Source organism: Benincasa hispida, chromosome 4 (assembly GCF_027475165.1).
Source record: "Benincasa hispida cultivar pf3 chromosome 4, pf3_genome.v1.1, whole genome shotgun sequence".
In the NCBI taxonomy this organism is placed as follows: Eukaryota; Viridiplantae; Streptophyta; class Magnoliopsida; order Cucurbitales; family Cucurbitaceae; genus Benincasa; species Benincasa hispida.
In genome coordinates, this window is record NC_143481.1 from 65,936,948 (window position 1) to 65,948,864 (window position 11,917).

The 11,917-nt window shown below is 37.1% G+C and overlaps 1 protein-coding gene across 1 annotated transcript; it reads left to right on the forward strand.

The window, feature by feature from the left end:
* Positions 1 to 2,388: 2,388 nt before the first annotated feature.
* Positions 2,389 to 7,843, forward strand: LOC120075429 (serine/threonine protein phosphatase 2A 57 kDa regulatory subunit B' theta isoform-like). Its single transcript, XM_039028812.2, has 4 exons — positions 2,389 to 2,896; positions 3,022 to 3,157; positions 3,633 to 4,956; positions 7,072 to 7,843. The coding sequence occupies exons 3-4, from the start codon at positions 3,742 to 3,744 to the stop codon at positions 7,429 to 7,431; spliced, it is 1,575 nt and encodes a 524-aa protein (XP_038884740.1). The 5' UTR covers positions 2,389 to 2,896; positions 3,022 to 3,157; positions 3,633 to 3,741; the 3' UTR covers positions 7,432 to 7,843.
* The last annotated feature ends 4,074 nt before the right edge of the window (positions 7,844 to 11,917 follow it).

Below are 11,917 nucleotides of genomic sequence, written 5' to 3' on the forward strand. Positions count from 1 at the left end.
CATTTTTCAGTATATTTGTAAACACGCAAAAAAATTAAACTATGGTATATGTGAGGTATATTTACATTTTCCACTATATCATCAATATATTTGACATATACTTGAGATCTTAATAGATAGATGATTGATTTTTAACTAGGAAAAATAGAAAATAAATGAACTCTCCCAAATGGAAGGAACATTAATTTTAAACAAAGAAGGGAAGAGAGAATTAAAAAGGATAATCTAATAATAATAGTAATTAAAAAAGCACCAAACAAAAAAAAATATTAGAAGAAAGAGAAAGTGTATTTTAAAAAATATTAATATAATTAAACTAAGACTCTCATGACTTAGGAAAAAAATTTTAGCTGGAGGTTAGCTCGTGATGGTCGTTGGAGGTGGCGCTCAGAGTGGCTAGCGGTGATCACCAGGGGTGGTGCCCAGAAGTTGGCCCACAAACTTTCTAGATTAAATTAGAACATAATAATAATAATAATAATAATAATAATAATAATAATAATAATAATAACCTATGAGTTTGAACAGTGTTTACTGTTCAGACCATGAGAAAAGTGTGTAAGAAGTCAATGCTTACTAGATCCTTCCTCAACCAAAGATTGGGCTTAGGATGGGAAAATTGTTAGAAATAGTCTCTTCAAGTTTTCTTCTTTCAAAACTAGCACTTTTATTTATTTATTTTTAAAAGAAAATTTGTTACAATAGTTTTCCTCCGTTCATCTCGTCGGAGATCGACCACGGGCATTTATATAAAAATTTAACTTTTTCTAAGTCATCAATCGTTTTGGGCTTTCTTGATGAATCCATTTTCTATATATTATGTAATATTTCTAATTTTTTTTTAAAATATTTCAACCCAAAGTTTTTTTTTTTTTGCCAAAAATGAAAGATTTGGGAGATCTAAAGAATCTGGGTGTACCCGAACAAAATTAACAACAAGGTTCTATATATTTGGGCTTTCTTGATGAAATGTCAGATAGATTAATACCAAAAATTCTTTATATATTTTCATAAATATTAATTTTCTATTTGCAAAATTTGAAAATTACGATGCACTTGAGATTCATCTAAAAAATTATAATTGATAAATTTATTTGAAAATTTGGAAATTCATATAATCGTGGACACAAAAATTAGAATAAAGATTTGAAAAATTATATAAAATTTTGATATAAGACTCGGTAAAAGTAATTGAATTTGGAGAAAAATTGAAAAGATATGAACTTTGGTATAAGATTTTGGAACATTATATAATATTTAGAAAAATTGGTAGAACATGGGGTGTTAATATTGCTATAGATTTCACCAAGAAGACTCAAAATAATTGATAGATTTTAAAAAGTTAATTTGTTTTAATTAAATCTCGGTGGCCGATCTCTTGCCCAAGATGGATGGAAAAAAACTAGTTTAACCCGTTTTCAAAAAACGTGGTAGTTTTGAAAAGTGAAAACTTGATAGTGTTATTTGTCACAATTTTCTCATAGGATGCCTAACCTATCCAATCTTAATCATTGAAACAAACACTCCCTTAGAGTCTTGATTGGAATAGTTGAAGAAGAACTCTAAGTTGATTCTTTTTAATAGGAGTGCAACAAAAAACCAAAAAATCGAAAATCCAAACCAATTCAAACTGATCCAATGGTTTGGTTTGATTTTTAGTATAAGATTGGACATATTGGTTTGTATTTGGAGAAAACCAAAAAGTATTGGTTCAAATCGTTTTTTTTTATTTGAAAAACCAATCAAAACTGAACCAAACCAATGATATATATACATATCCTCGAAAATAAACTCTTCATTAGAATTTTTTAATATTTTAATTATTATAGTGCATGTATATTTGGTGTTTAGATAAAAGACCAATTATTATCGAACATGTATATTTTTTTAATTTAGAAAAGTGGCAAAAAAATGTCAAATTCCAATTCTTATATGAAAAAATGACCAAATTTCAATTTAAAATTAGCAAAAAGGACCGATTCAAAATAATGTGAAAATAAAAATAAAAAATTGAAAAAAAAAAGAAAATGCCAAAAATCGAAAACCAAACTGATAATAAACTTATCTAAATAAAACAAATCCATTGGTTTTGTTCTTTATTGGATATTGGTTTGGATCCGTAAAATCGATTGGTTTGATTTGGTTTTTGATCGACTCCAAAATAGATAAAATCGAACCAACTATCACCCCTCTCTTTTAAACACCTGTACTTTCAAAATAAAATCATTTTTTTTCTTTATTATCAATACATTTTTAAATATAAGTATAAGCTTAATTTATTAATTTTGTATTTGCCGTTCATTTTTCCTCTAACCCTACGAAATTTTTTTTTGAGGAATAGAGATATACGAGTCAAAAATAGAGGGAAGCCATTATCTGCCTATATTTTGCAAGGGTAATAATCACAAGCTCAACAAAGGAATTCCTCCCAGCTTAATTAAACCCAAATGAAATACATCCTTAAAAAAAACAATGAAATAAATAAATTTGAAAAGAAAAAAAAAAAGGAATGATTTTGAATGAAAAAAAGGTTAAAAAAATTGAGGTTGAAATTCCAAAGATAGTAGGAAGGGAAAGTAAGGAAGAAAATGGAAAAGGGTATTATCAAAAAACTGTTCTTTTGCTAAACAAAGCATTGGAACAACGATCAGAAGAGCAGCTATGGATTGCTGTTCTCTCTAACCTAACCTTTTTGCTACTCACTGGGTTGGGTTCCAATCTCCTTCGTTTCCCATCTTCTCTATCCTTCTCTTTCTTCCTTTGTCTCTCTGTTTCTTTCTTCTAATTACAGGCGCAGCTGGGTTTTCTCTTCGACAGCTTAAATCCACATCCATGTCTTCTTTTAATATGTAATCCCCAATTTCCCCCCCTTCTCTTTAATCTTACTTCCTCACATGTAAGTTCCCAGCATCCCACTTTTTTTTTCCCTTTTTTTTTTTTCCATCTTCCTGTTTTTTATTTTGAATCTATTTTGAATGTGCCTCACTTTTTACATCCCTTTGCTTTTTGGGAATTTTGCAGGCTTCTTTCGTTGGAGATTGATGTGGGTCAATAGATCATACCCAGATCTTGTTCTATCTTGATCCACTTGCTTATCTTCTCCACCTTAATAAAGTGAAGGAGAATAGAGGCGGCGGGGTGAGACGAAGAGAGCGAGGTGATTACCAACTGCCCGTTTCCTCTTTATGTGGTTGAAGATGGAAGTCAATGTTTATGGAACTTGGTCTTATGATTCTGCTTTAAACGATCTTTAAATGTTTCCTTTAATTTGATTTGATTTGATTTTCCTCTGCATCTAGTCATCTGGGCTTGTTGTTTGTTATAACTTCAAAGGAGAAAACTTGCTGTTATTTTCTTGATGGTCGAGTAGGTATTTTTTTATTTACTTTTTTCCTTCTTGAAGTCAATGACAATACGGAAATGAAAATTTGAAGGTTTTATAATTGAAGTACTGAATAGATTTAGTTTCTTAATTTGGAGGTTTCCCCCATTTGATTGCACCATTTCCTGTAAGGCTAAGCGTCACTGGTATTGTTATTGAAATGATGTTAAATCTTATGCTTATTCTCTCTATCTCTTTTTGAAGATGGAATTTGGTTTACTACATTTGGGAATTTCTTGTTTTGTTGTAGGTTGTTCGTTGTTCCATGTAAAAGGAGCTGTATCTGCTTTGAAGCAACTAGAGAATTAGTGAGTGTTTTGAAGTGAACAAGGAAAATCTTTTGTTTTTCCATTGAAGTCATGATTAAACAAATACTTAATAGGCTTCCACGAAAACCTTCGAAGTCAACTGAGCATCGTGAAGGAGCAGGGACCACTGTCTCTTCTTCGAATGCCTCTACAAGTTTGAGGAGCAATGATTTAACAGCTAACCACCACGCCAACACTGGAACTGGATCTTTTTCTGGCCCCAATTCTACTTTGAGCGCTGGACTAAATCATGGCAGTAAGCCATCTCAAGGGCTCAATTCAAAGTCAAATGGTAACTCACAAGCTTCTTATGAGGCACTGCCAGGTTTCAAAGATGTCCCGAATTCTGAGAAGCAGAGTTTGTTCATTAGAAAGCTGAACATGTGTTGTGTGGTGTTTGACTTCACTGACCCATCAAAGAATCTCAAAGAAAAAGATATCAAACGACAAACACTAATAGAGCTCGTTGATTATGTTGCATCTGCCAATGGAAAGCTGTCAGAAAATGTTATACAAGAAATTGTAAAGATGGTGTCCTCAAATTTATTTAGAACACCTACCATTCCATCAAGAGATAACAAAGCATTAGAAGCCTTTGATCTTGAAGAAGAGGAGCCCTCAATGGACCCTGCATGGCCACACTTACAAGTTGTTTATGAGTTTCTTCTCAGGTTTGTGGCATCACCTGAAACAGATGCAAAGTTGGCAAAGAGGTACATTGATCACTCTTTTGTTCTTAGACTGTTAGATCTTTTTGATTCGGAGGACCCCAGAGAGAGGGATTACTTGAAAACAGTTCTGCACCGCATCTATGGGAAATTTATGGTGCACAGACCATTCATCAGGAAATCAATCAACAACATTTTCTATCGATTTGTTTTTGAGACTGAGAAACATAATGGGATTGCAGAGCTCTTAGAGATTTTGGGAAGTATAATCAATGGATTTGCTCTCCCTCTAAAAGAAGAGCATAAACTCTTTCTGGTTCGAGCACTTATTCCTCTTCACAAGCCTAAATGCATACCCATGTATCACCAACAGTTATCTTACTGTATAACACAATTTGTGGAGAAAGATTGCAAGCTTGCTGATACAATCATAAGGGGCTTACTGAAATATTGGCCAATTACAAATAGTTCTAAGGAGGTGATGTTCTTAGGTGAACTTGAAGAAGTGTTGGAAGCAACTCAGCCTGCTGAGTTTCAGCGTTGCATGGTACCCTTGTTTCGCCAGATTGGACGTTGCTTAAGCAGTTCACATTTTCAGGTAGACTGTGAATCTTTTGTGTTTTCGCTCAATTTCCTAGCTTCCACTCCTTTCTAGCTTAATGATGGTTTTTAATTCCAAATATGTTTCTACCCTAGGAAGTAGTAGAAAGGTATTAAATAGTCAAATTTGATGCTTATTATTATTATTATTTTGTCAATTTTTGCGCAACTAAAATTTGGTAGATAGTGCACAAACGATTTTACTTGCATGTTTTTTAGGTTTTAACCAATATCTGTGATTTGAGTATAACATCAATGGCCTTGACTCTTAAAGTTGATTAGGTTTTGGTCTCCTGTCCAGTGGTGGATTTATGATTTTAAGTCAAAAGGGCCTTATATAAATTCATGCATTTACTATAGCAATTTTTTGAATCAGTATGCCGTAATTAGAATTGTTTTTCAAAGTACAAATCAATGCACTAGAACATTCCACATGTTCTTAGACTAAATTCCATGACTAGCTTTTTATGGTCTACTTCGATAGTGCCTTTTCCTAGAATTGTGATGATTTATTTATTTATTTTTTGTCTGCTGTCAATTTTGAATCAGTATGCCGTAATTAGAATTGTTTTTCAAAGTACAAATCAATGCACTAGAACATTCCACTTGTTCTTAGACTAAATTCCATGACTAGCTTTTTATGGTCTACTTCGATAGTGCCTTTTCCTAGAATTGTGAGGATTTATTTATTTATTTTTGCCTAGAATGGCATGGTTTTGCTGGAAATTTAATTCAGCATTAGACTTCCTTTGAGTGTATCCTTTAAATAACTTTTCAGATTTGTTTATGCCCATTGTAATCAATATTCAGATTTTTTTTTAAAAGAAGAATCAGAGAGTCAATTTCTAAATTATGATACATAAATAGAATAGATATAAAAAGTTGAGCGAACTTTCTAAAGTGCAATATGCACTTTTCTTTTGGGCTGATTGAACAATATTTCCATATGCTCGGCCAAATAATAACTTAATTATTATCCCAATTTTCAAATTGATTAGAGATCTTTTAAGAGACAGAAGGTATGTTGTGGCTTAAAGAAATTAACAAAACTGTGATACTGATAGGTTCTTCTATGGTTGAGATCATATTTCAGAACGTTAAGATTTGAGTTTTGTATTTATATATGACTTCAACTATAGTTCTTTCATATTTGATCAACTAATGAAAACGGTCGGGGTACTTCCAGCCCTCACCTTGATCTGTCAGCACTCTTGTTCATTTCCTTTCATTCTGGCAAATCTCTTTTGAAGCATGAGGTGCCTAGGGACCAATAGCTCGAATGTATGTGCAAGGTGCAAAGGAAAAAGAACATGAGCCTAAATAAGATAATGTAGACTATGTGTGAAACGCAATAATAATATATTATGAACCATGAGGTCATGAAGGAAAGTTTAGAACCTACTTTTGTCCTTATACTTTCATGCTTGTTCTATTTTGGTCTTTAACTTTCAAACATTCTATCTTAGTCCCTAAACTTTAAAATATTCTATTCTAGTCTAAACTTTGTATAAATACTTATTTAGCCATGAAATTCAACAATAGGACTTGCTGCATATAGTTTGAAATGTTTACGTAGACATCTACTCTTATCATTTTGGCAAACAAAAGAAATGTGCTTTAGTGATTTTTATTCAAAATTTAGGGGTGGAAACATTTGAAGGCTATGGATCAAAATGGAATAAGTATTATAGCACAAGGACCAAAAGAAATGAAGGCTTTGTATAAGGCATTAATCTTAGTGAGATAGTGATTATCTTTACTATATTCATTCCAACAGTTAGTTTTCTCCCTTCGTTATTTTACCTCCTTCTAGATGGCTGAAACTTAGCATGCACTTAGCTCGCTTCCCCTCGTGGTTGCCTAGGTGAACTTTCGGAAACAGGGCATTTTGATGGCAAATATTTTGATAACTTGTGAATCTAGAGATTCATACTTGTTAGATTAATGAGATTATCCTTGTGGACTCGCAAGTTCCATTTAAACATAGCTATTGTTGGAACTATTTTTGATTGTCAAATAGTCTTAAGGATTATTTTGATTTCAAGTAGAATGAAATCAATATTCGTGATTCCTTGTCTCAGACTGTACCATGTTTTTGTTGTTTGTTTTTCAGGTAGCTGAAAGGACTCTGTTTTTGTGGAACAATAATCACATCGAGAACCTAATCAAACAGAACCGCAAAGTCATTTTGCCAATTATATTTCCTGCACTGGAGAGAAATTCAAGAAACCACTGGAACCAGGCTGTACAAAACTTGACACAAAATGTCCGGAAGATCTTCTCCGATGCTGACGCTGAGCTGTTTGAGGAGTGTTTGCTCAAATTTCAAGAAGAGGAGACACAAGAGAAGGATCTGAAATCTAAGCGTGAGGCGAAGTGGAAACGCTTAGAAGAGATAGCTGCCATGAAAGCTTCAAGTAACGAAGCGGTCCTCATCACTCCCAAAGTAGCCTTACGAGCACCATCTGGCTAGCTAACAAGATATCTTCAAATGGGTGTTGAGCAGATTTGATATTCCAATTGGTATGTGGGCATAAATCACCTCACCATATGATCAAAGCAGCAGCAGCAGCAGCATTTAATTTCGTGGTCACATTTTGAACAAATTGGATTGAGGTGCAGTCGAGGAAGTTGACATTGCTGCTGCAATGCATTTCATGAAAAAGCTCAAATTTCTATTTTGCATGCATTTTCTCTGTGTATATGTGATTGGGAGAGAAGGATTCGGGTCTACCGAGCCGGGTATCCTTGGGAAATTCCTCTTTTGTTGTTGAATGGGTGAAAAGCAAGAACGAAGTTCAATTTTTTCATAATTGTGCTCATCAGTATCTGGATGATGGTCCCTTGTAGTTTCCTGCTTCTGTAATTGAAGGTTTTTTCTTTTCTTTTTGTGTCTCTTTCTGGTATCTTTGGATTTCAATTTGTTTGAGCAAAGGATATAGACTCTTAGAATCTAAAGGATATTCAAATGGGAGGTATATATATATATGTTTTAGTTTGGAGTTTGGACTCTGTTTGCAGAAAACACAGAAGGAAGCTTTTATTCTCTCTTTGCTTATAAGACACCTATGTCAGATCTGGTCGTTCTTGATGAGGATTAGTGGGAGTGATAATCCATGATTGAGTTCCTTTTTCTTTTTCCTTCTTTTGGGCCATCTGGTTTTGTACATCAAAATGTTCAAATTCTTATAAAGATTACAAATGTATCTGCAAAACAATTATAGTTTACTGTTGTAGCATCTACCTAGCTGGATTTGTTTTTTTTTTTTTTGAAATTATAGTTAACTACATATTATATGGGGATCCGAAATTCTTATCTTTTGGTAGGTTTATGTACTTCCTAGAAAACTAGGTGTCAGTGGGTCAATTCCATTGAGGAATTTTCCACCTCTTACCTATGCCACCTAAATCGGTTTTCTTAGTTCAGCCTTTTAATTTGCCCGTAAAGTGCTCATGAAACACTCAAACTCGATCACTCACACAAGGGCGTTTGATCTTGAACACACCCTCACGGCTAAGTAAAAAATAGAAGAAGAGGAACACAAGTTGGTCACAATCAAGTTGGTGACAGTATCGCCTATAATAAACTTCATTGATACGGTAAATAACCACACTTACAAGACCTAAGGTAACTCGAGTGCCCTCTACAAGACTTTTGCACCACTAACGAGTAATAATTACCCACATTTCGGAAATTTACTCCACTCTCCACTACTTGAGCAACCCACCCCTTCATCCACATTTTCCTACTTTGCATCTCCCACTTCCACCTCTCTCATGGAATCGGTCAAAAGGCTCTTATTTGCCCTTATTGAACAAGTAGACTTGGTCATTGTGCCACGTGGTGCTCGCTTCTTCGTGGGCTATTCTTGTGGTTCATAATTGCTCGTCCCCTTCCTTTCCTCGACTATGTAAGGTCTCCTTTATTTGCATAATCTTATCAAATGTCCTCATTAGCCGTTGTAATTGGAGTTCTCATTCTCACTTCCACTTAGGGTTGGCAAAAAAACTCGAAGGGGCGGGGATTCCCCGGTTTGATCGGGGATGGGGTCAAACCAGGGAATTTATTTGGGGCCCCATCCGGGGACGGGGCGAGGACGGGGACAGTATCCCTGACCCCGACCTCGATTAATCCCCGACCCCGAATTTATATATATATTTTTATCCCCTCCCCAGTCCCCTCTCGCTCTCTGCAATCTGCAACAAAACATCCCTCCCCTCTCGCTCTCGCTCATCCCTCCCTCTCGCTCTCTGCATCCTTCCCTCTCGCTCTCTGCATCCCTCCCCTACTCTCGCTCTCTACATCCCTCCCTTGCTCTCGCTCATCCCTCCCTTACGTTGAAGTCTGCCACGAAGAATCCCCGCGGGACCCCATTTCCCCGACTGGGAATCCCTGCCCCTATCCCCGCCTTCAAATGGCGAGGACGGGGGTGGGGATGGGGGACAATTTACCCCATGGGGCCGGGGACGGGGGAAGCCCCCCAGCCCCGCCCCGGCCCCGTTGCCAACCTTACTTCCACTTGAAGATGCCATGCTCGACCGGGGTCTGGCACGACCCAATCTGCTCACGCCTAACCCTCTCATGTCCAGCTTGTGTGTGGTCCTTCCACCTACACCTTCCTATGTTGCGCCGCGCATCAAAACCCTCTGTGGAGCTGTGGTTGGGTGGCGCGTGAGCCACTCAGTGTTGCGCCTTTGTCCCCACGCCCACCAGCACCCCACAGGCATGCGATGCCCCTAGCCCTTTCCTTTGTTGAGGTTTCATTTGCTAGCCTTGTCTGCAAATAGGATCGTCCGGTCGGTCCATATATATTTTTCTTCATTTTCCCGTATTTCGCTCAAAGGGTTGAAGGGAGATAGTGCATCAAGCTATTCGCAAGGGCCAACTTGATCCTCTTCCTAGTGAACCCAAATGAGTTTGTGAAACCACAAAGACAAAAGGCTGATCTTTGAATAGGAAAAATAGTGGATTTGCAGGATCCCAAATGAATTGGCTTATTTGAAAAAAAAAAAGCCATCTTCTTTGAAAGATCTATCTTGTGTCTGTACTGCACGGTTCCACTCACTTGCTTGGCTGGCTTACCTACGCCACACCTTGACCCGACTCCTAGCCTATGCTTCACTCTTTGGCACCCGTCAACACCCCTTGGTTGACTCGATCCGCACGTCTTTGCCATAACGAGACTATTACACTTCATGGTCCCGTCTTATACAAACTTCTTTGTATAGGACACCCCCACTCGCATGTCTCCACATGAATGATCAGGATCAGACCATTTGTAGCAAGTCATAACACTTGTAACTATTCTACAAAGCAGGCTGCATAGCATTATTAGGATAAGGTATTTCTCCTATATCCATATACTACAGACCATTTTGGTTATCACTTAAGACATGATCCACCTGTATGTCTCCACATACATGCTTAAGTTACAAACGACAATCGAGGATCTTAGTTTATTGGTTTGTGGTAAAGCAAATAAACATCCAATGTTCATAGACAGAAGTGAAGAAAATATCATATATTATACATCAGAAGCATTTGTTCAATACTACAGGACACGAGAGTTTAGAGCATCATCCCCAATAATCTCCCACTTGTCCTAAAGCAAGTGGGGTGTATTTACAACTAGTACAAAATAATAAACTAGGGCACTAAGGTCTAGTACAAAAATATCTCCCACTTGCCCTATTCTAGCCGTGAGCAGTCTCATAGACCCATGCTCTAAAGGTGACCCCTAAACACTATAGCCGTGAGAGCCTTCGTAAATGAGTCAGTAACGTTGTGCTCCGAAGCGATCTTCGTAACGATCACGTCCCCTCGATGCACTATCTCACGAATGAGATGATACTTTCGTTCTATATGTTTGCTGCGCCTGTGACTCTCGGGCTCCTTAAAGTTCGCCATAGCACCACTATTATCACAATAGAGAGTGATGGGCCTAGACATGTTTGGAACAACTTTCAGATCTATCAGGAACTTCCTGAGCCAAACGACCTCCTCAGCAGCTTCACCAGTCGTTACGTACTTGGCCTCCATCGTGGAGTCGGTGATGCACCCCTGCTTAGTGCTTCGCCACACTACTGCTCTTCTGTTAAGAGTAAAAACTGACCTTGAAGTGGACTTCCAAGAGTCCTTATCAGTCTCAAAGTCAGAATTCATGTATCCAGTAAGGATCAAATCCTTAGTTTCATACACGAGCATGTAGTCTCTTGTTCTCCGAAGATACTTGAGGATGTTCCTAACTACGGTCCAGTGACCCTAGCCTGGGTTAGACTGATACCTATTGACTATTCCTACCATATAGCAGATGTATGGTTTAGTATAGAGCATTTCATACATCAAACTGCTAATGGCAGAGGCATATGAGACCCGTCTCATCTTCTTAACCTCTCGAGGCGTCTTAAGACACATTTCCTTAGACAAAGTAACTCCATGCTTGAATGGCAGTAGGCCCTTTTTGGAGTTCTGCATCGAGTACTTGAGCAACATCTTGTCAATGTACGATGCCTGAGACAGCGCTAGCACTTTGTTCTTACGATCCGAAAGATCTGTATACCCAGAACAAACAGAGCCTCTTCCAAATCTTTCATTTGGAATTGGGTCACTAGCCAGTTCTTAACTGCAGTCAGTAGTCCTACATCATTCCCAATGAGTAGGATATCGTCTACATATAACACTAGGGAAACTACTGAACTATTGGCAAATTTCTTGTAGACACAAGGCTCATCAATATTTTGGCCAAAACCGTACTATTTGATCGTAGAATCAAACTGAATATTCCAAGATCGAGACGCTTGTTTCAGCCCATAAATGGACCGATTCAGTTTGCAAACCTTTTGCTCTTGACCTTGGGCAATGAATCCCTCGGGTTGCACCATATAAATGGTATCTTCAAGATTGCCATTCACAAAGGCCGTCTTGACGTCCATTTGCCAAATCTCATAATTATAATAAG

What these genes read in the sequence shown, in the direction of transcription:
- LOC120075429 (XM_039028812.2), top strand. Translation starts at nt 3,742, where the DNA reads ATGATTAAACAAATACTTAATAGGCTTCCACGAAAACCTTCGAAGTCA. An exon ending in TAAGCAGTTCACATTTTCAG is followed by an intron (nt 4,957 to 7,071) that starts GTAGACTGTGAA and finishes TTTGTTTTTCAG; the next exon opens with GTAGCTGAAAGGACTCTGTT.